The sequence below is a fragment of the Xiphophorus couchianus genome, chromosome 2, assembly GCF_001444195.1.
Source record: "Xiphophorus couchianus chromosome 2, X_couchianus-1.0, whole genome shotgun sequence".
NCBI lineage: Eukaryota > Metazoa > Chordata > Actinopteri > Cyprinodontiformes > Poeciliidae > Xiphophorus > Xiphophorus couchianus.
In genome coordinates this window covers 11478559-11505490 of record NC_040229.1, presented here as the reverse complement: position 1 = coordinate 11505490, position 26932 = coordinate 11478559, and the positions used below count along the sequence as shown (strand labels likewise).

The 26932-nt window shown below is 36.9% G+C and overlaps 1 protein-coding gene and 1 long non-coding RNA gene across 3 annotated transcripts; one reads left to right on the top strand and one right to left on the bottom strand.

Moving 5' to 3' along the window:
* Positions 1-6390: 6390 nt before the first annotated feature.
* On the bottom strand, positions 6391-25153 carry LOC114152522 (mucin-2). Its single transcript, XM_028030434.1, has 45 exons — positions 25032-25153; positions 24630-24885; positions 24416-24530; positions 23995-24085; positions 23786-23913; positions 23468-23684; positions 23024-23149; positions 22823-22937; positions 22590-22740; positions 22376-22489; positions 22233-22302; positions 22001-22138; positions 21543-21707; positions 21312-21406; positions 20645-20771; positions 20279-20534; positions 20134-20186; positions 19953-20056; positions 19618-19769; positions 19346-19484; positions 19148-19258; positions 18842-19021; positions 18484-18723; positions 18236-18392; positions 16125-16253; positions 15699-16042; positions 11732-12107; positions 11459-11643; positions 11121-11295; positions 10657-10904; positions 10328-10511; positions 10037-10247; positions 9760-9935; positions 9525-9594; positions 9279-9379; positions 9149-9180; positions 8882-9059; positions 8687-8791; positions 7777-7817; positions 7559-7681; positions 7366-7464; positions 7157-7285; positions 7025-7064; positions 6816-6939; positions 6391-6728 (listed from the first exon to the last, which is right to left on the bottom strand). Exons 1-45 carry the CDS (start codon positions 25105-25107, stop codon positions 6521-6523), a joined length of 6654 nt encoding a protein of 2217 aa, XP_027886235.1. The 5' UTR covers positions 25108-25153; the 3' UTR covers positions 6391-6520.
* On the top strand, positions 12235-15274 carry LOC114133623 (uncharacterized). Of its 2 annotated transcripts, XR_003593220.1 has the most exons (4): positions 12241-12313; positions 14771-14854; positions 14909-14992; positions 15137-15274. It is a non-coding gene; the product is annotated as an uncharacterized LOC114133623 (long non-coding RNA). The 2 variants fall into 2 exon arrangements; XR_003593221.1 differs by lacking the exons at positions 14771-14854; positions 14909-14992; positions 15137-15274 and adding exons at positions 14495-14578; positions 14633-14747 and having other exon boundaries at positions 12235-12313.
* Positions 25154-26932: the final 1779 nt, after the last annotated feature.

Here is a 26932-nt window from a genome sequence, read left to right as displayed (position 1 = left end):
TTCAATTTTCTTTTACACTGCATTTCAAATCTAGGATTGTATATAAATGTGAGTCTAGGGGTTCTTGACAAACATTCAAAATTTGGCTGATTTTAAAATTATGACAGGATTAACTCTAAACTTGTCATGATCATAAGGATGTTAAGATTTACCTCCAGAGTTGTGTCTCTGTTTTTATATTTAACTCTGGGGGAAACTCAGACATGATATGTGCATGTAATGAAAAGATCTTCATTATTGGACCTATTTTTGTAACTTGTATAGCACTGCACTTGAAGCACAGATTTGCACATCAATAACCATTTGCACACAAGAGGTTTTAACGTTTTATTGAATATTTTAGCATGTAGCTTTTTGTTCCAGGCTCTGCACAGCTGTTCTTCATTGAGAAGTGAGGTGGTTGCCTGTGAGGGGAGGATAATTGCTACACAGAGCAAAGACGGGCTGCTGGTCGGTAAAACTTAAGCAAATGTTTGTGTAGAATCTGTTAAGTGTGATTGCAAAAGTGATGTGGAGGTGCTAAGATAAAATGACTCACCTGTTTTTTTTCTGCATCTGCCAAGGGGTTCAGACAATTTTCATGTCTTCTTCTTCCTGTTGATTTTTAATGGCAGGTGACACCTAATGTTAAGATGCATTATCGCCATCTACTGAACTGGAGTGTGGACCAGAGTATTTGCCCCATCTTTTCTTTCTCTCTAATCCTAAACTAAATTCTTATATGCAATCCTTTTTCTTTCAAAAATACTATAAGTGCTTTGTTTATTTTATTATGTTTAACTAAAATCTTATTCATTCTTAATGTCTCCACATCATATTTCCTACTTTTATGTTTCAACTTTTCTCTACTTACCCTTTACTTTTCACAATAAATTATTACATGTTCTACTGTCTCCATGTCCAGACCACACTCACAACTACCTGTTGGATGTTTACCTAGCAAATATAAAGTTTAGTTTAATCCTCTATGTCTGAGCCGTAACATTGTCATTACTACTTGTTCATTTCCTCCAATTATTTCCATATTACCTACTTTCTTCTGGATATGAAATACCATTTTTAGGTTCTGGCATAAGTCGTGGAAAAGTGGGGGAGAAATGTTTGCAGTGTTTCATAATGGTGCTTATAGTGTAGGGATAAAACAAAATGTTTATCAAAAGTAATGTGTGTTTGTATTTGGTAAAAATACATTTTACTTATATAGGTGTAAATTGTAAATTGGTGACGTCCCCTATGAACTAAAGTTGCGTTTTGGGCAGCTGAGACTATTTAATGCTGCAGTCGTATCTTTGCTGTTCTAGAGGTGAAGAAATCTTAGCTGCTTCCTCACTCTGCCTTCATCTACACTGCAAATCCAGCCGCAAAAGGCTGCCTTGTTACAATGCACAACAAGAATAGAAAAGGCAAAGCATAAAACCTCTTAGTACTTTATTCTACATAACTGTGGAAAAATGTTTCTCAAATTGGCAGTAAATGAAAGGATTATTCATATTTAAATAATACCCCACTTGTTTGTATAGCGCAAGCAAATATACTTTGTAATTACACAGAAATGTAATATTAAAAAAAGAATTAAACAGACATAAGTAGAAATGAGCCTTTTTATGCCTTTATAACTTCCGTTTGATTTTGATATCTGAGTCTGATCTTTTGTGTGAGCCTTTACTTCCTTACTTAATATTTCCCCCATCAGCTGTTTGCATATTAAACAGGATGTCATCTTTGGAGGCAACACTTTCCCAGAAAAACACGTCAAACCCCACACTGGTTTTTGGTTACTGTCACTCTGTCACTGCATGTGTTTTCTTTGCATAAACGCAAACAGAAACCTACAGACTGACGCACAGCAAACACTAAGTCTAGTTGGCACAGAAATGTGAAGTTGATGTGTATTTCTTAGTGTGTGTTTGTGTGAGAAGAGGGTGGAAAATTTAAACAGTAAAGTAAAGAAGTGAATACTGCTTCCTTAGTAATGACGGAAAGAAAAACGATAACTGAGTTCAAAGCTATCAAGGCAATGACAGAGACTGATCCTGGTCATGGTGATACTTTTCCATGTCTGATATTTTAGCTCCTTGTGTCAAACTAGGTTTTTTTTTGTTGTTTTCTTTTACTTTTTCCTTATAGATCTGTTCAAGTTTACATATAAAAAGTATGGAAGCAGGTGTATAAATCTGTAGGCTATTTTTTTATTATCTTGCTTTTCTTATATTTCCTTTCTTTTTTAATATTTCATCAAGGATTTTTGATTGTTCTTTGCATCTTTATTTTATCCCCCCCCCCTTTTATTTAATACTATGTGTACCTGAATGTGTTCGTTTTGACTGTGACTTAAAATAAATATCTTCCTTATAAAGTATTTAAAAAATAAAATATATATATATATATATATATATATATATATTATTCTATTCTGTTCTACTGAAAGTCAGAGGCTTGAAGTAAAAAAAATATATATATATATGTATTTTTTTTTGTTTTTATATATATTTATATATATAAATATATAAAAATATTATGTATTAGATATTTATATATATATATATAGATATATATATATCTATCTATCTATATATATATATATATATATATATATAAAAATATTATATATATATATATATATATATATATATATATATATATATATATATATATATATATAATTCTATTCTATTCTGTTCTACTGGAAGTCAGAGGCTTGAAGTAAAAAATAAAATAAAATAAAAATGTACATGTATATGTGTGTGTATAGACAACATTTCTAACCATCTCACCTCTCTCCTCCCTGTGAAAATCACACATTTTGAATAGAAACAATTATTGGGACACCCCGGTTATCTCATGAACCAGAAATAAGAGTTTTTATTTTTATTTTTTTACATTTCAGTGAAGCTTCTGTTGCTAAGTCGGCCTCTGCAACTTAGTTTATTTTGTCAGAGGTGGTGGAAGGTAAATAGCTTGTATCAACACAGATAGATCACAAACCGTGCTGCTTTCTGTCTCATCTGTTTAAATTTAATTTAACAAACCCAGGTGTCCTCCTTGAATAAACACAGAATGTGTTCTTACTGAGAAAAGGACTGTCCTTCTTTGCCATCCACCTGGGAGTGATCCAAAGATAAATTTACCTTTGGAGGTTCTCTGGAACATGCAAGAAACTTGTAGTTTTACTTTTGCTGCCAAAACTTCCCATATCAATGATTAGATAAACAGTCCTTAGAAGATCAAATTTCAAGCTTTTACAATGTGAGGTTATGGGGATGAGGTAACTCCATGATCTAATAAAATGCTGCTTAAAATAATTAATAGCTCTGTTTACAAATCCAGCTTGTGCACTAAAGTTATTTTGTTTCACTCTCTTGTGGTAGGTATTTTGTGTTATAAACAACAAAAATATTGAAACTTTTTGATCCAGCAGAATATCTTATAGGATTCAGGGCAATAATGTGATAATCAGTTTTTTTTTTGTGTGTGTATAGAATTTTATTTTATAGACATTCAGTGAAAATTACAGTAAACTGTTTGTCTCTCAACGTAGTAACACTCACATCTGCACAAATTGTTTCTTTCACCTTAGCTCTATCAATAATACACATCTTAAAAATGCCTTATATTTTGATATGAAACAGCAGCTATAAACAAATGTTCTAGCACTGAGTGAGGAGGCCATGAATAATACCATCAGTGGATTAAAGCCCCACGAACACCATTTATTTTTGGATACCTGGATCATAGATGAGTCTTATATGAGATATTTGAAATCAAAACTAAAGATGCACGTCTTTATATGAACTCCAATTTACCTCAAAGACTGAAAAAATACTATAAGAGCTCACATAATGATGTGGTGTTACACAATCTGTGCTTCTTGCAAGGAAGTACAAGCTGATACTAAATCTAAAAGCAAACCAGACCGAGTAGGAGCTTGAGCTGGTTGGTTCTGGTTTGTAATCCTGCTCTTTGATTATTGCTTAACAATCATCTGCTGGTATTTGTCAGTGGGACTAAAAAGAGTTTAGATACACACATGATAAATGCCCAGGCTTAATTGTGAACACAACAATTATCTTTTACTGCTGGCTCAGAAAAAATGGTGTTATGAAAGGGATGAATTTGTTATATTAATTGCTGAATTATTTAAGAAGTAATTTCTGCATCATGATATATGGTAAATTGTGCATCTGCTGGACAGTATTTTCAAGTTTGAGTAACAATTTTGTGGAATTATTGACATTCTTTGTTTGCTGAATTATTATTTTTTTATTTCACTTAGAGCTTCTTAGAAAATTTGAACAGGAAAACGTGTTTGTCCACGTGTTAGTTTAATTTATCAGACGGCAGGCTTACCAGCTACCACGTGATCTAAAGGCAAACACACTGGATTGTCTGGGAATGCTGACAAGGAGTAAGGATGCTGTTCCCGTCACGTAACGCTTTAATGCTCCCATGACATCCCGTCTGCGCAGACATGATTTGGTGGCTTTTGTTTTACCTTTTTTTCCACAGTAAAACGGATACGAAGACTCCACATAACTATCTATAACGAAAGCCTATCCTGGAAAAGAGGCAAGAGGATTCTCTTCATTTACATTGATTTTTTTTTGTTGTTTTTTTTTATTTTGACAATAAAAATTCAGGTGGCATTTTATGAGTGTTAATATTCTTGTCAAATCAGCTCTGTCATCTGACTCTAATTTAATTTTCACAAATATCTAAAAGTGTCAAAATTCTGAGGTTCAAATATCAAAGAAAAGTTAGTAAATAATCTCATTTTTGCAGAGCCAGGGAAACTTTATTCCACACTGCATGCAGCTTCTTGCCATCCACCTCTTGAAATATCTTTACACGCTGTATGATCATGTTTGTTATTTGGTCTTAAGAATTTGCTGTGTCGCACGAGAGACAAATAGTCACAGTCATAATTTACAATCACTTATTTTATCACTTAGTGCTATTCTGTCATGTCAATTAAAAGAACTGAAAACATATTCTGTATACTAATTCACCCAATATCTGGCAAAATATCTTACTTGTTCATTAAAAACAATGTAATTCAAATGAAAATGAAAAGAAAATGTTTACAATTCTCATATAGAAATGACTAAAACTGAGTGAAGTGCAATAAATACTTTCTAGTTATCCCAGTTAAAGTTTTTTATGTGTTTATCCATCTTTTATCTGGACCTGCTTGCAGGTGTCGTCATATTTTCAGATTTTATGGGAAGATACCAGGTACTTTGTGAGAATTCACACATGCACAAGTAGAACATGCAAACTCCATGCAGAAAAATCCCAGGGAAGGATTTCAACCAAGGACCTTCTTGCTGCAAGGCTGTGCTACTAACTGTACAGCTATCTCTATTAGTTAGTAGTTAGTAAAATAGTGTTGACAGATGGGATTCTATATAATTTTACATGGTTTAGAGAATTATGCCAAAGGTTTTCTTAAAGCTTTTAGTTAGACAATGTAAAAGCTGCCATGAACACATTTTTAGTCTGCTGATTGCACCATATAAATGTATGTGTATACTTGTTTTTGATCTGTGTCTTTTACTATGGAAAATAAAAAAAATTAAAAATGGACAAAAATTGCATTGTATTGTATTGTAAATTTTATTCTATTTTTCCAAAAATAGTAATTGTCATACGAAACTTGCTCCTATAAAGAATTTGAGAAATACATTCTGGCTAAAATACGAAGAAAAGTCTTGTACAAAGTGAAAAGAAAGTTAGTTGTTTATCTAACCACACACCACTAGATGGCAGTATATTGCATCACTTTAGGTCAGACAACTGCACACCTCATCCAGAGGTCATGCAGCTCATGGGGTTTTTTTTGTCACTCAAAAACCGCCCAGTTAACAGCGATTTATATATAAATAACTTAGATTTCTAAATGTTCTCATCAGTTAATTAAACGTTTCCAAATTTCTTTGAAAATTCTGAACTTTCCTGCAGCTGGAGTGTTTAAAATGGCTATACAAAAAGTGTTGATGAAATTGCTTAGTCTTCCTTTCCACTGCGTATTTAAATTATGTTTCCCAACCCATGGTTTTAAATTTAGACAAAAAGGGTTGGACTTGATAAGACAGTCTCTGACTTTATGATGTAAAATAATGACAGTTCCACCTGGATTCAGGCAGCCTATTCTAGTAAAATCATTTTCCACAATTCTATCCATTGTGTTCCTATAATAATCCTTTAATCATTTTAATTTACATGTAAAACTTCAACATTGACTGTCCACAGTTTTCAAATTGAACTTGCATGTCTTAAATTCTTCACCATAAATACCACCACTGTGCTTATTTCAAATCTTCACATAATTTCTACCATGATTTTATTTGATGCCAAGTGAAATTAAACTACAAAGATAACAAAGACATGAACTGAGTTGCATATTTTTATTTGATTAGTTGATAAATATTCCACTTCAGTGGTAAATTACTTTCTAACATTGCTAGAGCGGTGCAAGAAAAAACACTTCTAACATTCAGTATAGTTATGAAAGACGACTGTCTCAGAGCAGCGTGGAACTTCGTTTTCTGCGAGCAGACAGCCCTGCAGTTGTGCACTCTGTCTGGCCGCAGCTGCACTCCTCCACATAAATGTAGGTGTAGGTGAGCTTGTCTCCATTCAAGCACAGCAAATCAACGGTGCGATTGGAGGAGCGCGTTTCCTTGCAGCAGGAGCAAGAATGTTCCATAGCAGCTGCCGCTTCAGAGTACCTGAAATGAGACAATAAGAAATCTAGCTCTATATCTGCTTTCTGCATTGTTTAAGCAAATAAAAAAATAAATCTGTATCATTCTTACTTAGTGAATGTGTTGCAAGATCCCTCACAGTACGGTATTTCCACTTCGTGTTCAGACTGACAGCCATGGTGAAAAACTCGAGTTTTCATGCTCACCAGTTTGCAGGCTTTGTTTATCTCCACACCTTTTTAAAAAATAAAAAAGACTCCTGATGAGTTGGTTTTAATTTCGTGGTGTTTATACAGTTGAAATTAAAATGTCATACTCACAGGTTTTACAGCACCCATTTGCAGCTGTTTGAATTGTGCCCTGAGGATGAAGATGTACATTAACAAACACTTCAACTTCTACATGCTTTGAAAACAATTATTCCAGATTTTAAAGTTGGTAATAATACATACAGGCTGGCAGTTACTCTCTTGGAAAACTGGGCAAATGATGTGTGAACTTAGGGCTGTTAGTGTGTCCCCACTCCTCATACAGGTGTAGTGTTCACACAAGTTTTCAGGCGGTGACCAGGTTTCTCCTTCCTGCAGATCAGCAGACACAGACATTAAAACAATGTGCTGCTTTGTGCTAATAAAGAACCAAAAGAGATGATCCAACTCACATTCAAGAGATGCATGGTACCATCTAAATTCAGGACACATTGTTTCTGTACACACTTCCCACAGCAGTCATAATCGTTAGTTTCCACATATTCATATCCCTTAAACCAAAGAGAAAGTTAAGCTCAGCCTTGAAGTAAGCACATTGTATTGTGCAGACTGCGTGTGAATTATTTTATTTTATTTTTTTCTTACCGGCTCACAGGTTTCTTTACATTGTTGAAACACACACACTATTTTAAACAGACCGGATTTTGGGTCGACCTCATTGCTGCAGGTACAGTCCTGGCATGCAGTCACAGGAACTGAGGAACCAGGCTGACCAAGAGAAGGATTGTGGTTTAATACATCAGAGAATTTATTAAAGCTGGGTCATATGAGACATTCAAATGACGGGTCTGGTTCTTATTTACCTGGTATTCAACATTCTTGTGGACACAAACTCGCTTAGGTTCTAAAAAGAGATTGGCAAAAATAAAGGTAAATTATGAGAAGTTGAAATTATGAGAATAAAGTTATATGTCAGGATTAAAGTGTAACTATTAAAGTAAACCAATACTGGTGACTGTTGTAGGGTCGACCTGCAATAGTCAGGCTTTGTGTAAATAAGCAAGTAACTTTATACTCCAAGAGTGGGAATTTATTAACAAATTATATCTCTTTCAGCATATAAAAGTAGTGTGGATGCACACTCTTTTAGTGTTAAGTTTAGTCAGCACTCAGCACTATCAAAAATCCTAATGCTGCAGTAGTTTCAGCTTTTCAATTTAGTTTTAAAATATTTCTGACTTGTTCTCAATATTATTTTAACAAAACAGAGTTTAAACTTTTTTGCTTAACATTTAACGTTTTTTGTACAATTTCTGTTTTTCCTTAAGAATTTTAATTTTATTCTTGATATCAAATGTCAACATTATACAACATATTTTAACTTTATTTTGCAACAGAAACAAAAACAAATTTAATCCACCGGAAAAAAATAAATAATTTCTGTGGATTTTTTCCACATTTTTGGATTTTTTTTTCTTCTCAGAAATGTAGACCATCCCTCCAGGTGATCCTCCACTATCGGACCCTTCAAACAGTCAACCAGCATAGAACCTGAACTCCTTTCCTTCTCTCCCTGTTTCCACATTTATATCACAATAAGATGTTAAATCTTGACAACTGTACAGATCGATAGCCCTCTGTTTTCTTAAATCCCACATTTTCCATATTTGGTGTGAATCTGTTTGTTTTATTTAATTTAATCCCAAATTCTTATAGTCTACTTGTTGTCTTTTTTTAATGGTTTGATTGAATAAACGTTCAAACTGAACTCACCACATGTATGTTCTGGACAGCATTTTCCCTCTGGAACACTGATGACTGGTTTGTATCCAACTGGACAGTTCATGCTGTTTCCTGGGCATCTGTTCATGTCGCATTCTATGTAAGACGAAAAAAAGTACAGCATTCTGTGATAAATAATAGTTCAACAAATTAGTCAAAAATGTGAATTGATGACAGGCGTCTTACGACAAATGTAAGCATAGCAACAGGGGTCCGCAGGATTGGTTTGGTTCACAACAACAAACCCTGGATCAGTGCAGTTAGCAGTAGGTGGTGCTGGGCAAGTCTTTGGTTTGCAAATCACAGTTTTGGTAGACTCTTCACAAATGCAGTCCTGGCATTTGTACTCAAACCTCTCATCAAACTGAAAGAGTAAACCAAAGTTGCTCGGTAAGGAGGCAGTAGCATTTAAGATTTTACAGACAGTAAGCATAAGTAGTCATTTTGTCTCACCTCTCGAGGAATGCCTTCAGGATCGAGACATCCTATTGACAAATACAGAGCAATCCAGTATTTATTTGTATTTGACTGACTGAGCAAATTCAATCCAGTTGTAGAATTCTGGGAGATAACTGCTACTTACCACACTTTTCAACACATATTCCTGAGTCTTTGTTGAAGAGTTTCATTCCATCAGGACAGAAGCAGCCCTCAGTAATAAACTTTGTGGTTGATTCATCGGCACTGAAAAAATGAAATTACAATGTTCAGATAAGAATATTATTTTACTGGCTAAACAAGCTTTAATGCCACTTTTTGTTATCAGGAAGTGTTTGGAAACATGCAAACATCACAATCAAAGCAAATGTAAATCTGTGTGACAACATACTTGTCTTCACAGGTGGGCTGTTCTGCAGGGCCACAAGGTTTATAAACTTTGTCTGATGGACAGTCAGTAGCTGATGGAAACAAAACGACCCCCAAACTTAAAAAAAAATTGGTAACACAGTGTACAATATGTTTTGTTGTCCTGTATGTTGAGTGCTAAGTAATGCAAATATAAAAATACTCTCCCAATTCAATCTGCATTCTCAGTAGAAATAATATGACGAAGGCTGTCTTACCACATATTTTGGTGTGGTTTCTCCAGCGGATGCAAATTCCAGCCTGAGCACAGGCAGCAGCATAAGTTTGCAAACTTGTGCACTCTACTGCAGGATTCGAAACATGGCAACTATCATAAACACAACCTCTGTAGAAATTGTCAGGGGAAACCAATGGATGACATTCTGCAAAAACACTGAAAAATAAAAATAAAAGCAAAATTAAGTCATTTAGTCTTATTTAAGAAATAATTTCCTGGAGGGCTAAGAAATAATCAATGCGTCATGACATGCCTACCTGCTCTTCAGCAGATCACAAATGGACTCTGGCTTGCATGGAGTTGGTTCTAGGGGTGGTTCAGGAACTTGAGTGGGTACTACAGGTGGTGTTGGGCAGTTAGGTTGATAAATGTCATTTGCTGGCCAATAGTCTGCCATCACTGCACAATTTTCCAGCAGTTCGCCTGTCGGCAACTTGCAGTCATCAGCCTGATTGTTGGTGCATGTCCCTAACAAAGATTTTAAACAGTTACAGTTAATGTCAAGCCTAAAGACTGACCAAAGTACAGATTTGAGAGAGATTTCTTACCACAATGACCCTCTGTGTTGCTTCCAAAGTACTGATATGGCAGGTTGACACTAAAGCCAGTCATTCCAAATGTAACTACCACATTTAGCACAGGGATCTCATAAACCAAGTTAATACCAGAACTCATAATCTTAATACCTTGTTGTGCATAGGGTAGCTTCAATTTTTCACCACTTTTCATTACCTGAAAGTATACAATAAGGAAAGACAAAAAAACTATAATGCATTCAGGCGAAAATTATATATTGGCAATATTCTGATGACACTTGTCAAAGATATCATGTCAAACGAGTTAGAGACAACTGAGTGTTGTCTTCTACAAGAGTTACCTCTAATTGTGGAGCTCCGACAAGGTTATGATTGATGAGTGTGACAACTTGAAATCCATATGCTATAATTATCGATCTTGGACAAGAAACGTCTTCAGTGGGATCACAAAATACATTGTCAACATAGATCTTCAAATGATATTTTGCTTTGATCTCCTCCATCAAAACGTAAGTACAATTTCCTTGATAACTGTAGTATAACCCATCAAATGTGATGTAATGAGGATCTCCCCAGCCTTCGCATACACCTAGAAAGCAAAAGTATACAACATCAAATTCCAATACACTTTATTGATCCCAAAGGGAACTTAAATGGTTTTGTAGCTCATTTAATTAAAGAGTTATTGTAGATGGTGAAGGGTGTGGGCAAGGACTATCTCTGTAGTGGTTTTTATTACAATTAATTTGAACATATTGGATTAAAAAAGACACTTAAATCCATCAGTGCATATAGAATAACTTACAGTCACAAACATATTGTTGGCAGCAGTGGTACTCATCATACGCAAGAACTGGTTTCTTTTCATTGGCACAAGTTATGTTCTGGAGGGGTGGACACTCATATGGAATTATTTCAATTGTGTTGTTCTCAATGCATCTGGCCATAGTGCAGTTGCACAAGAAGAAGGTCTCATTTTGCTGTAGACAAAAATAAGTGTTAAAAACAACTAGCTATACATATTTGGGTATTCAGAAAAACAAATATAAAAAGGTCAGTGCAAATAACTAGAAAAAAATATGCTTCAGAAAAATCTGAAATCCAATACTAATTTGAGCATGAATTAGATGTAAAATGTCTTACAACAACACCCCAATCCTCACACGTGGGGGGTGTGGGAGTGGGAGTGGGTGTCAAGGTTGAGGTAGTTGAGGGAGTTGAGGTACTCCCACACATTTCAGTGTTGTTATGAATTTCACAAACATCAGAACAAATCATTGTGAGACAAATGCCTGATCCAATGGGGTACATTACAAATATTTCATCCCCTGAAACAGTGGTAAAAAAAAAAGACAGTTAGAGTTCTAATTATAATATAAAGAATAAACAGAAGAAAAAGCTAAAATTATTCATTACCTGGCTGATAAACTGAGCCATTAAAAACACAGGAGCACTCTGTAGTTGTTTTTGTTGTAGTTGTCTCTGGAGTTGTCGTAGGGAGAGTTGTAGTTGTGGTTGTGGGAGGCTCTGTAGTTGTCGTAGTGGGAGGTGCAGTTGTAGTTTTTGTGGTTGTAGTTGGCTCTGTAGTTGTCGTAGGAGGAGTTGTAGTTGTGGTTGTGGGATACTCTGTAGTTGTTGTAGGGGGAGATGTAGTTGTGGTTGTAGTTGTCTCTGGAGTTGTTGTAGGGGGAGTTGTAGTTGTGGTTGTAGTTGGCCCTGTAGTTGTCGTAGGAGGAGTTGTAGTTGTGGTTGTTGGCTCTGTAGTTGTCGTAGGGGGAGTTGTAGTTGTGGTTGTAGTTGTCTCTGGAGTTGTTGTAGGGGGAGTTGTAGTTGTGGTTGTGGGAGGCTTTGGAGTTGTTGTAGTGGGAGTTGTGGTTGTGGGAGGCTTTGGAGTTGTCGTAGTCGGAGTTGTAGTTGTGGTTGTGGGATACTCTGTAGTTGTTGTAGGGGGAGATGTAGTTGTGGTTGTAGTTGTCTCTGGAGTTGTTGTAGTGGGAGGTGCAGTTGTAGTTTTTGTGGTTGTTGTTGGCTCTGTAGTTGTCGTAGGGGGAGTTGTAGTTGTGGTTGTAGGAGGCTTTGGAGTTGTCGTAGTGGGAGTTGTAGTTGTGGGAGGCTCTGGAGTTGTCGTAGTGGGAGGTGCAGTTGTAGTTTTTGTGGTTGTTGTTGGCTCTGTAGTTGTCGTAGGGGGAGTTGTAGTTGTGGTTGTAGTTGTCTCTGTAGTTGTTGTAGGGGGAGTTGTAGTTGTGGTTGTGGGAGGCTTTGGAGTTGTCGTAGTCGGAGTTGTAGTTGTGGTTGTGGGATACTCTGTAGTTGTTGTAGGGGGAGATGTAGTTGTGGTTGTAGTTGTCTCTGGAGTTGTTGTAGGGGGAGTTGTAGTTGTGGTTGTGGGATACTCTGTAGTTGTTGTAGGGGGAGATGTAGTTGTGGTTGTAGTTGTCTCTGTAGTTGTTGTAGGGGGAGTGGTAGTTGTGGTTGTAGTTGTCTCTGGAGTTGTCGTTGGAGGAGTTGTAGTTGTGGTTGTGGGAAGCTCTGTAGTTGTTGTAGGGGGTGTTGTAGTTGTAGTTTTTGTGGTTGTCGTAGGCATCGTTGTTGTGAATGTTGTTGTTGTTGTTTGACATACTGGACAGCATAATCTGAGTTTGTAGTTAAAACACTTTCCTGGGCGCTTTGGCTGATCTTCTTTTTTACAGATTAATCCAAAGTCTTTATGACAATCTACGACCTGCTGAGTTTCATTCAAATACTCCTCAAAGTCCATGTCTGGTAAAACTACTGACCTACATTCAATATAAAATGGATCTTTACATACAGTTTGACCACTGTTTGTGATGTTTTCATAGGTTTCCCAGTCATTTTTGTCTGTGATTGGGTCATGCACATTATACCAGTCAGACCACTCACAATTTGTTGGAAGGCATGGAGTTATGACAGAAGTTGTGGTAGAGGGAGGTGCAGTTGTAGTTGTTGTAGGGGGAGTTGTGGTTGTGGTTGTGGGAGGCTCTGAAGTTGTCGTAGTGGGAGTTGTAGTTGTGGTTGTGGGAGGCTTTGGAGTTGTTGTAGTGGGAGTTGTAGTTGTGGTTGTGGGATACTCTGTAGTTGTTGTAGGGGGAGTTGTAGTTGTGGTTGTGGGAGGCTTTGGAGTTGTTGTAGTGGGAGTTGTAGTTGTGGGAGGCTCTGGAGTTGTTGTAGTGGGAGGTGCAGTTGTAGTTTTTGTGGTTGTTGTTGGCTCTGTAGTTGTCGTAGGGGGAGTTGTAGTTGTAGTTGTGGGAGGCTCTGGAGTTGTCGTAGTGGGAGGTGCAGTTGTAGTTTTTGTGGTTGTTGTTGGCTCTGTAGTTGTCGTAGGGGGAGTTGTAGTTGTGGTTGTAGTTGTCTCTGTAGTTGTTGTAGGGGGAGTTGTAGTTGTGGTTGTGGGAGGCTTTGGAGTTGTCGTAGTCGGAGTTGTAGTTGTGGTTGTGGGATACTCTGTAGTTGTTGTAGGGGGAGATGTAGTTGTGGTTGTAGTTGTCTCTGGAGTTGTTGTAGGGGGAGTTGTAGTTGTGGTTGTGGGATACTCTGTAGTTGTTGTAGGGGGAGATGTAGTTGTGGTTGTAGTTGTCTCTGTAGTTGTTGTAGGGGGAGTGGTAGTTGTGGTTGTAGTTGTCTCTGGAGTTGTCGTTGGAGGAGTTGTAGTTGTGGTTGTGGGAAGCTCTGTAGTTGTTGTAGGGGGTGTTGTAGTTGTAGTTTTTGTGGTTGTCGTAGGCATCGTTGTTGTGAATGTTGTTGTTGTTGTTTGACATACTGGACAGCATAATCTGAGTTTGTAGTTAAAACACTTTCCTGGGCGCTTTGGCTGATCTTCTTTTTTACAGATTAATCCAAAGTCTTTATGACAATCTACGACCTGCTGAGTTTCATTCAAATACTCCTCAAAGTCCATGTCTGGTAAAACTACTGACCTACATTCAATATAAAATGGATCTTTACATACAGTTTGACCACTGTTTGTGATGTTTTCATAGGTTTCCCAGTCATTTTTGTCTGTGATTGGGTCATGCACATTATACCAGTCAGACCACTCACAATTTGTTGGAAGGCATGGAGTTATGACAGAAGTTGTGGTAGAGGGAGGTGCAGTTGTAGTTGTTGTAGGGGGAGCTGTGGTTGTGGTTGTGGGATACTCTGTAGTTGTTGTAGGGGGAGTTGTAGTTGTGGTTGTGGGAGGCTTTGGAGTTGTCGTAGTGGGAGTTGTAGTTGTGGGAGGCTCTGGAGTTGTTGTAGTGGGAGGTGCAGTTGTAGTTTTTGTGGTTGTTGTTGGCTCTGTAGTTGTCGTAGGGGGAGTTGTAGTTGTGGTTGTAGGAGGCTTTGGAGTTGTCGTAGTGGGAGTTGTAGTTGTGGGAGGCTCTGGAGTTGTCGTAGTGGGAGGTGCAGTTGTAGTTTTTGTGGTTGTTGTTGGCTCTGCAGTTGTCGTAGGGGCAGTTGTAGTTGTGGTTGTAGGAGGCTTTGGAGTTGTCGTAGTGGGAGTTGTAGTTGTGGGAGGCTCTGGAGTTGTCGTAGTGGGAGGTGCAGTTGTAGTTTTTGTGGTTGTTGTTGGCTCTGCAGTTGTCGTAGGGGCAGTTGTAGTTGTGGTTGTAGGAGGCTTTGGAGTTGTCGTAGTGGGAGTTGTAGTTGTGGGAGGCTCTGGAGTTGTCGTAGTGGGAGGTGCAGTTGTAGTTTTTGTGCTTGTTGTTGGCTCTGTAGTTGTTGTAGGGGGAGATGTAGTTGTGGTTGTAGTTGTCTCTGTAGTTGTTGTAGGGGGAGTGGTAGTTGTGGTTGTAGTTGTCTCTGGAGTTGTCGTAGGAGGAGTTGTAGTTGTGGTTGTGGGAAGCTCTGTAGTTGTTGTAGGGGGAGTTGTAGTTGTAGTTTTTGTGGTTGTCGTAGGCATCGTTGTTGTGAATGTTGTTGTTGTTTCACATACTGGACAGCATAATCTGAATTTGTAGTTAAAACACTTTCCTGGGCGCTTTGGCTGGTCTTCTTTTTTACAGATTAATCCAAAGTCTTTATGACAATCTACGACCTGCAGAGTTTCATTCAAATACTCCTCAAAGTCCATGTCTGGTACATCTACTGACCTACAATCAATATAAAATGGATCTTTACATACAGTTTGACCACTGTTTGTGATGTTTTCATAGGTCTCCCAGTCATTTTTGTCTGTGATTGGGTCATGCACATTATACCAGTCAGACCACTCACAATTTGTTGGAAGGCATGGAGTTATGACAGAAGTTGTGGTAGAGGGAGGTGCAGTTGTAGTTGTTGTGGTTGTTGTTGGCTCTGTAGTTGTTGTAGGGGGAGTTGTGGTTGTGGGAGGCTCTGAAGTTGTCGTAGTGGGAGTTGTAGTTGTGGTTGTGGGATACTCTGTAGTTGTCGTAGGGGGAGTTGTAGTTGTGGTGCTTGGCTCTGGAGTTGCTGAAGGGGTTGTTGTAGGGGGAGTAGTAACCTTTGTTGTTGTTGGTGACTCTAAAGTTGTAGTTTCCATTGGAGAAGTTGTTGTTGGGCTTGTTACACATGGTTCACTTGTGCGTATCACAGTTGTATTAATGCAGATTGCATAGTAGCACATTCCCATGTTGTCAGTGACATTGTATATCACATCATTATCTTCATATATTGTCCCATTGTACAAGCAATAGGCACATTCTTCCACACAGGTCTGATTCTTCTCATCAAAAATTGGCTTATCTTCTGGGCATACTGGATAACAACCTGTAAAAAGCACATGAAATATGTTGTACACTACATAGACACAATGCTAAAATAAAAATTGGATCTTGAATGGTATTCTTACCCTCCAGATTAGGTATCGGGTTGTTACAAATTCCTTGTGGGTTCAAACAGGTCTTGTAACAAGGTGTGTGGCAAGGGCTGTAGTGCCATGTACAATCATCTGGGTTGTTATAGTAATCACAAAAAACAGCTAAAAATGAAAGCATAGCAGATGTCAGTAACATTCGGAAATGTTAAAAACAATGTGATACATTTCTTAAAATTACCTGGATAAAGACAATATAATTTTATTGTGGAAGATAAAATTCACAAATCATTGAAGAATATTTGATCTTGTCTGATTTGAATAAGATTTTTAATTAAACCAATTTTGAACTGAAATATATATATTTTTAAAGTGTTTACAACCTTTATAGAAACTTTAATTTTTGTTTTCCGTATTGTTTGATGGAATTATCATGTTTTAGTCAGATGTTAAGTATTGATTTAATATTCCTGAGAGACTGAGATTAATCATCCAGTATGTGTCTCTGAAGCAGAAGCAATAGAACGTACAGTAGTACCAAGATCTCAACTAAGAACCTATACCAATAATTCAATTATGATTCTAGATTTATTTTTCCCACAGTCCTAGTTTGTCACTCAGGAAGAGTGAGGCAGGTATCACAGTTGGACAATGGAGAAGAAATGGGGATTGTAAAAACATACTGTGGCCCCGATGGGACAGCACATAGGGTAAAAATCTCATGCAGGGTCCACCTGACCCCTCTTAGGGCTGTTGGAGGGTTAATCAACAACAGGTGGCTTTCTTTATTTCACAAACACATAGTTGATTAAAAACACATTTGAAAGCTTGTTCACTTTCTTGTCTGCACAAAAAGCAACTTTAATGTGTGTACAAAACAAGAATTAGGTGTTCTTAATTCTTCCATCAACAGGTTCAAATCGCAGACACAGCCTCAAATACATACTTACAAACCAATTTCATTAACATTTGTGAAGAAAATGTGCATTTTTTATAGTCATCATTGTGCTTTTGGGATGATTCAAATGCGATACTTTTTATTAAAAGAACTGTACTCTTCCATTAGTAGGTTTCTTGACACTTTTCCAATGCATATACACAGATCTGTGCACCCAAATTAACTAATTTAAAAAATTGGTACTATTTCTGACAGCAAACATATATCAGGAATTATTTCAGAAGACTATTGATCGCTACAAGTAGAGTGACGTCTCTCTGCAACTGGACAGAGAAGGTTCAACAAAGTATTAAGAGATTCCAAGTGGACCTTCCATTTTGAAGCACAGCACTGGAAATCCAGTGATGCTGAAATTTCCCATTGCTGTGTGGATTGTGCCCAGTGGAAAATCCTCTAGGATTGACAACAAACCTTGATGTATTTCCTGAAGCTAAAATTGAATTGTGTTTGTTCTTTCACAAAATAAATTGTATAAAACTGTGTTCAATGTCATTATTTATTGTTTCATCATTATTTCATCCTACAACAATGAAATAATTGAAATCAATACCCATTAATTATCAAAATTATGGGTACTTAGCATGTTTTAACAAGAAATAGGTAGAGGCATTGGAACTAAGTCTTAATTTATTAAGAGGTGGGTTGTAACTAGTTACATTTACTGAGGTACATTTACAAGATAAAATTTACTGTAGCTATTGGAGCAAAATTAATGTATACAAAGCTTTCACTGTATATGAAATGAAATGATGTATGTCTTAAAAAACAGAATAATTTAAATCTAAATGTTTTGAACCAAACTCCAAATTTTCACTTTTGAGTACACTTTGTAAGGGAACACAATTTACATTACACGTAAGTATAAGAGTCATTCGTTAAAATTCAAGGACTTCTTCAAAATTCAACAGTCTTGTGATAGATATATTCTTTAGAGATAAAGTTTTGAGTAAGAGCCTAAGGACGTTCATGCTGAAATTATTACATTTTCAAAAATAAACCTTGTTTTTTGAAATAAGGTTTCAAAAATAATGCAAGCATTTCATAAGTGAGTAGCTAAGGAAGAAATGCTTTGTTTATGGTGATGACAAGCAATTTTAAAGCCATTTCGACCAAAGTCTCTGCAGAGATGAACATGGTGCCACAAAGACAAAAGCATCATTTTAATCAAAGAGTGTTATATTTTACTCACGGCAAATGTCTGGGGTTCTCCAGCTAACACAAACTCCAGCCTCATTGCAAGCCTGAGCGTAGGCTGCGACAGCTGAGCAGAAACACTCACAGTCTCCTCCAGTGTCGCAGGCACACGAGTCTTTCACACAGTTATCATAGAAAGGCCGGGGATCAACCTGTTTGTTTACAAAATAAAACAAACCAATATAAGAAAATGGAGCATGTTTAATTTTTTTATTGCAAAAAACAGAACTAAATTATTCAGACCTTATAGTGGCAGTCTTTGAATGTCTCCCCTGTTACGATGCTGCACATCATTTTTGCCCATTGATGTCTCATCGGTGCAGCTACACAAGAATCCACAATCTCTTCCTTATCTGGGCAAGTGCTCTGAACTTTCCAGCTGTTTGCAAACTCTAGAGGGTTGCTCACTACCAGCTGACCCTGGGTGGTGAAGTCGTTCGGTCCATTTCCATCAAAATTTCCACACAAGCCACACACTGAACCCTGTGCAAAACAGTCACACCAGGCAAGTCATTTGTCACAAAATACATTTTTAAAGAAAATGTGATATCCATTTGTAAAAGATTCCTGTCATTCTTAATAAATATTGACTGTTACTCACGCTGTGCTGGGGCTCCAGAAGGATGCGAACAGCTGTTTTTCGATCCCATATCACCGCCAGACCAATTTTTGATTCTACTACCAGGTACAAGCCGACCCTCCTTATTCTGTACTGAATCAGGACGCCATGTCCCAGATCTTCCTCTACGTATTTACCCTTCATTAGTTTGATTTCTGTTCGCTAGAACCCAAAAGAGATTTCTGTTTCAGTAGCTATTATTAACATAACATAACCTCTTTCTTGCAAATAGCTCTGAAATGTAATATTCCACTGCTTTAGGCTCAGAAATATTCTGTCTGGACTTACCCCAAGTTGAATTCTGACAGTTTTGGAGCAGGTGGTTCCTGAAGAGCCACAGGGTACATTTTCTGTAATAACTCCAAAGTTGTTCTCAGCTGTTTTGTTGCCACATTTATTCTTAAAAAGAAAAACTTACGTTAAGCATTCAGTGTGTGTGTGTGTGTGTGTGAGTAATAATCTCCAACAGTCATTAATTTTATTTACCGCGACAGCGATGTAACCACATTCACCCTGAAATCCATATGGCCTTTGATCAAATGTGTTGTAGTGCCCACTTCCATAAATAATGCAGGAAGCTGGGCATTTTTTCTCAGTGCACTGCCATTTTCCACTTTTACAATTGCTAGATTGCAAAGAAATTGTGATAAATTGTTGAATAGTTTCTAAATAAACTGCAAAGTAACATTGTAACAACTTGACATTGAAACAAGGTATACATTATACAAATTATAATTGTATTTCAAATATGGGCTTACCAGGTATTGCACAGGTTAGGAATCACTGCTCCGGGAGCAAAAATATGTCCGTTATGCTTACATGGACAGTCAGCCTCTTTCACACAGTTCCCTTTGCCGTCTTCAAGAAGGCCTTCGGGACACCGACAGCCAGACTCACACTCTGTAAAAACCTAGGAGGGGAGAAAGATTGTAAGAATTTGAAACAAAAAACCTTTGCCATTTTTGTTAAATTTGTTTTCATACTATAAAAACACTTGGAATTTACAATTTAAAAAAGACAATCCACAGATATCTCAGAAATAATTATTGGATAAACTCACTGAGGCTCAGTGGCTTTAATAACATCTACTCACACATTCATCACTTTCCAGATTCGAACAAGCTTTAGCACACTTTAGTCCAAGTTCTCCTGCGGTCGCAGAGGAACAGTTGAAAAAAACCTTTGGATAAGGACACACTATAACAAAAAAAAGAATCATTTTACTTTATAGTCAATCAACCGAATAAGGGAGAGGAGAGTAGAAACAAACTAACATGACACGCGGCTTCTCCAAGAACGACAATGAAGTATTCCATTATTGCACACACTAGAAGAAGACATTAAAAATCCTGTAAGGTACATGAAGGATATTATGATAAAAACTGACAGATACCACAAATTTAGTTTTCATTTAATCACCAGTGCTCATCTCTGATGTTGATGGATGTCCCTGGATTAATGTAATTGTCATTATAGAAGCAGGAACATTTTTCCACTGGAACACAAAGGCCATTTTCATTCAAGTAGAGACCCTCAGCACAGGAGCAGCCGTCCACAGGCAAGAAGTCCGAGGTGCAGCTCTGCTGCTCCGAGCTCAAAGACCTGCATGTCAGCTGGCATCTCTGATGTGTGTAAGAGAAGGTCTGAGATGCTGGGCAGCTCTTTGTGTCTGTATCTGTTTTGTGGATTACAAGAAGATAATTGCTTAGAATTTTCATGTCTTACAAATGAGGGCGATAACACTTTAATAATCATTATTCACAACATATAAAATGATGCTCTTACCACACACATTCTCTCTCCAGTTTGTCAGGAAAACTCCCTTTTCTGCACAAGCTCGAGCATAAGAAGAGAAGACGGCACACAAACACGCCTCGCTCTTCTCACAACTACAGGTGGAGTAGATACATCGCTGCAGGAGACAGAAAACACACTCAGAAAAATGATTGTTCCACCAAATATAATAAGTGGTGATTACTGAAAATGAGCATTATGGCTCTTTGTCCAGGTTGCACAGCATTTGGGGCGCCTCAATTAAGTTTTCTATCAATTATTTGTATGTCAAATCAATCCTTTAATGTTTATTGTCAATCAAAACCTAAAACAAGGTAAGTGCCTTAAGAAAATATGAGTGGTTGAAGTCATTATATGCTCCTTTTGATAGAGCACTTCAGTGAAGGGTTACCTTACTTTTAGTGAGGAATCAGGACTGTGTCTGGTTCTCTTTAGATCAAAATCTAAAATCCCCAGGCATGTCAAATCTGAACTGGATATTTCTACGTATAATGTACAGATCATCCTTAAAACACAGGTAGACATGAAAAAACCTTTATTTGTTAAAAAAAATAGCAGTTTTAATGTTTACTCTGAACTATCTTAGCTTGTTGTTGGGTTGCAGAAGATCAAGAGCAGCTGCTAAACGTGATAGAATTTTTAAAATATTTTTTTATACCTTGTGAAACATCTCGGGATCCACCACCGATCGGCACTGGGCAAAAGCACTGTCTGGACTCACAAGTAAGGCGCACCAGTGTTTGGCATACATCTCTAAAGGGAAGAGGGGGGAGAACAATAGTTTTAATTTCAATCTCTACAGCTGAACTGTTATTTAAAACATAAGACTTGGCAACTAAGAGCAGACCATAACTTTCAAAGGAATAAAAAATCCACAATTGTTAGTTACCATTTTCCAAACTGAGGGAACATGGATCATCAAGTCTTTCCTCAGTGTCTGAGCACATGAGGTTAGCCTTCCAAGAGTTGCTGAAGGTCGCTGCAGTTCCCTCCACGATCCCCTGAGGAGTCTTCATTTCATCACTCAAGATCATGTTGAAGTTCCCACATAAACCTGAAGACATCAATTATTTTAACTTTTTGAAAAGAAAACTGAAGAAAAGATGTAGAAAAGATATTTTTTAGTGTTTCTCAGGGGAGATAATGTTGACATAATCAAAAATATCGGTGTCTTATATTAGACTCTAATTTCTGTTTAGCAAATGCACAGTTGTAATCTTTTTGTAGTCAGCTCCAAGCTGTTATTTTAGACACTGACTAGTGATGGAAGTTGCAAACAATGTTTTACCACCAGCATATAAACTTTTGTTGTTGAGACAAATGAGCATGCTGATGCTCAAAACTCACCACGTGTCTTTGATCTGTAGCTTTGCTCCAGACTGATGTAGACTTGCATGAGAGGGACATGCTGGATCTGAATCTGCAACCCAAATCTGGTCTGCAGCATGATGTGAAAGGATGAGGCGTGGAAAATGTCGATGTCTCCTAAAATAAACAGATTAATATAATCTCAGACTTATATTTAAATGGAACCTGGAAGAATACTGTTTAATTCAGACTTTTTGATGGTCTGACCTACCTGATTGGTACGGCAAAGTGACAGTCTGCATGTTCTGTTGAACTACACCATCAGAGGTGAATGATAGCACCTGAGGAAACAAAAATGAGTCAAATAAGTTTTCACAGTTTAATCTTATTAAATGGTTATGTTATTTTACTCACGCTATTTCTGTCATTGTTTAGCAGGATTTTAAGAGACTTCAGACATGTGTCAAACTGTTGGTGAGCACAAGGCACCAGCTGGGCCAGGAGGGTAAAGTTTGGGCTCGCTCCGTCCTAAAATATACATTGAAATCACAATTGAATAAAAAAAAGAAAAAAAAAAAAAAAAGTCTTATCTTGCTGCACTAAGCATGTTATTGAATTGCTCATTTACCTTGCTTTCCACCTTTGCCAGAGTGTAGTAACAATCCCCATGGAAAGTGTAAGTTTTCCCATCAAAAGTAGTGAAATATGAACCTTGTTCAACTGCGCACGTAGCCGGTGTTTCTAGAGTGATGCAATCCCACATTCCCTCAAAGCATGTGCTGAAATAAAATATATATTTATAGTTAACATAAAAGACTTTAATTTACACATTCTGTATACATGACTAAGCATCTGACATACCATTCCTCTTGATCTTGTCGGTAAACCTCTCCAGGGCTGTAGATTTTGTCATGCTTGCACTGACATTCAGACTGAGGAATACAGCCTCTCTCAGAAATATCATCAAACACCGTTCCTGAGGAAAGGCATTTTTTATTTCAGTGGAATTTTATTTAAAAAATCTAGACCGATCAATTAATCTAAAATGTTATATGAACTAACCAGAAGGACAGAAGCAGCCGTCCATTTTGTGGTCCTCACAGAGTGAACTTGTGTCCTGATGTGTGCAAGTATCCATGCAAGGGGAACCGCTTTCTTCATACACCATGTTGTAAGGGCATTCTTTGGCTGTGACAATGAGTTGTGAGAATTAAGATAGGCGAAGAAGGGTTTTAATTTATGTGTTTTTATGGAAAAAGTGAATTTAAAGCTTTTCTTATTTTTGTAACATTAGGCACTATAAATGAATTAATGGCAATGTAATGCAAAAAATGTCTCTACAACATTTTGATTGACCTGACTGAATATGACATTTTTCAGAAAACATGTTTTTGTTTCACAAAGTTTTTAACTGAAATTTTACATTTATTTCTTACTCTGATAATTCCAGTTAACAGAATCTCGCCACATCATATCCAAAAGCTACAAAAAGACTGACACTCTTACCACAGAACTGAGTTGTCCTCCAGTTGGGAGGCTGTCCTCCTGCATGGGAACACTGTCGAGAAAACTCAGACAGCGTGCTGCAGGCACAGAAGTCATTGGTATTGTTCTTGCAGCCACACATGTCCTTTACACAGGCCTGGATGTAAACTTCAGGGTTAATCAGTTTAGTGCATGAGCTCCAGGACTCTGACAAAAACATGTTTTCACAGACAGTTAGCTGTAGAGAAAAAGAAAAAAGAAAAACAGGAGTGAAGTTAGCTTGTGGGTACTTATTAAAATGTTATAAATGTGCAGGTATTAATTGAATAACAAACTCACAAATTCCTTGCAGGAATCTGAGACAGTCACATCCTCCAGTAATTCCTCCTCATAAGGGTCCTCGCACTCATCGTTTGGGTGGTGGGCTTTGTATTTGTTGCCAAACTCAATGGGGCTGATTTTACGATCTGTGAGCGATCAGATCAGATCAGACTGTCATAATACAGAATCTAAAAGAATCAACTCAGACTAAATCACCATATACATACCATGAAGAATGAACTCATTGTATACTGGGACACCATTGAAGTCTCCACAAAGTCCACAAGTTCGGTTTGCAAAGTCAGCATCAATTTCCACCTAAAACATGTACAAAAAAAAAGGTCTAAAACTAAATCTTTTAGTTCTAGTTTAAAACTAAAACTCTCTACAAAAAAAGAGTTCTAAAACTAAATCTTTTAGTTTTAGTTTTAATAAACTAAAACTAAAACTTTATTAATACCAGAAATACCATTGCAAAAAAAAAAAAAAGACAATAGATCATCAATGTGCTAAAAAATGACCAATAGAATGTAAAATATTCAGATTAACTGAACCTAATAAGTTGCCTTTCAAAGGAAACACCAACTATCATTGGAAAATAGTACATTTGATTATAAATCTTCATTTGTTTGAAAGGTAGGTTTTTACCATCACAGCATCTTCTCCATTCCACATGACAGTGAACCCAAGTTTGCTCTGAAACTTGATGTAAGCAGCATTATTTTTCACTTGCACTCCTGCCTTGTAATAAGGTAGAGGGACTCTGGTAAAAGAAAACATTTAATAGACATTTGATTTTGTTTTTTACTGTGAGACCAACATATCTGTGGCTTTTTCAGCTTTAGCTCTTCATTTTACTCACTTCTCATAGTTGACAGTGACCCAGCTCTTGCTGATGTGAAACAAAAGTTCATTGATGGTGATTGCCAAGTAGCTGATGGTCGGGTTTCCGTCCTTTTCTGCTTTCTTTATGTGCACTGAGAAGAGCTGATAGGAGTCGTGGCAGTTGGAGATCAGGTTGTATTCACACATGCCGGGAAACTGGTACACATCACCATCAAAGGTCTTGAAGTGATCTCTGCCCCATGTGCTGCAGATGCTGCTGACATGGTTGGAAACTAAAAGAGGATTTCTAATTAAATCTTGAAACTCTACACTCAGTTGAAAGTAGAAACAAAGAAACCAATAAGACATCCATGAAAATCTTCACTGTGTTTTTCTTCATCAGAAAATCATTCCTTTGTGTGTAAAGTTGGAATCTTACCCAGTGTGGTTTGGACCTCAGAGAAAGTGGTGACAGATAGCACAAGGAAACTCCACAACGCAGATCTCCACCTCATGATTGCCACTGTGGGCTCGCTGTCATCAGCACTAGAAATGGTCAATCGTACCTGGCTGCCATTTAAATAGACAGCAAAATTTCTTTGTTCACACCCTCTGTCCAAATGGGACATGAAGTTTTACTGCCAGGTCATGGCAAACATTTGCATGACTGTCTGACGCCTTTCAAAAGTCCAATATAAATTATTCTTATATACTCCTCATCTCTTTATTGAACAAATATAATTGCCCTTTATGTAGGAATATTTTTGAAACGGAGATGGAGTCCAATAAATCTCTTTGACTGTTTCTGTTTCTTTTCTAAATGCACCTTACATTGCAAGGTTAATAATATCACAGGGAAATTACAACAGAAATACAACTTAGAAAAATGCTAAACTGGGTACATTCAAAGGTTATTAACACTAAAATAAGTTATTTAATTAACTTTTAGTATGAAAAACGTTGAGGCCGGAACAGAAATTTAACCTGTTGACTCGTAAAAAGGATATATCATGACCCCTGATCATAAAAGATACCTAAGTGACCTCATGATGATAGATGTTGTTGTCATGTTCAATTATGTAGCCACATTTCTTTATGATAAACAATGCGTAGGTTATAGAAAATTATTTAACATTTTTTAAATTTTGAAAGTATGTATATACTCAAATGTGCAGACTTTCAAAGAGATTTATCAGACTCCATGCCTGTTTTGAAGTAAGATTCAATGAAACAGTGAAGGAGAGAATTGAGCAGCACCCATCATATTTCATTAGACAACTAAATTTATGGAGAACATAATTCAGAGTTCTCAGAAGATAATAATTGTTTATGATTATTTTCTACATTTCTGAAAGCTTTATGCAATTCAAAACAGCATATGTTAATGGTTTAGGCCCATGGTTATAAAATAGTTTGTTTACTTGGATAGACAGGAAGTGAAAAGGGATGGAATAAAAAATTGTGATACAAAACCTGACCTGAACCAATTCTGTTTAGTCTCACATCCTTCTTCTTTGTTAAACCCCCAAAATCGTGTTTTTTTTTGTTTGTTTTTTTGACAAAAGTCACAAAAGTCTGTCTCAGTGCATTCAATGAAAGAATGGATGGTTGAATAACACAGAAGTACGTCACCAGAAGTTAATATTTGCTCTCTTCTAGTTATAGTACCCATTTCATTATCTTAATTGTGTTGAACTATGAATGGACCAGGATGCACTTCTGAAATGACAGAGCTGCATCCTTGATTGTCATTCCTGCAGTCACGTTTACATGAATGAGATCTGGCATTGATCTTATTCCAATGTAATCACTGCACTTTACTGACCTTGTCTTTCCTCGTTTACCTCCTCGTGCTTTCCAAAGTTTTCTTTCATCTTACTGCATGTTTCTGTGTGTTGTATTGAAATTTATTTCAGTCATTTTTAACCTTTCCATTCTTTCAGGTGAAAAACACACAATGCTTAAGAAAAACCAAAAGAAAACAAATACCAACAGAAAACAGCACAAAACCAAAAACTAAAACTAATACAGAAACATATTATAAACAATATTTATTTAAATTCCTGTCAAAAGTAAGAGCACAAAATGACTGAAAAAATAGAAATGGAAGAATAAACTTTTCATATCTACACATTTTGATTTGTAAAGCATTATCAAAATAAATCAAAATAGCAGAATATTGGGACCATGCTTATAGAGTGACAGCCTTGAGCTATAATAGGAGTAAGTTGGAAGTTCTCTGTAAAATTTTCCTACTTTTCAATTTAAAGTAAAGTTATTTTCACGTTGGAAGGCTATATGTTTAAAAGCAAATACAAAACTAGCTGGTATGTTCTCAAA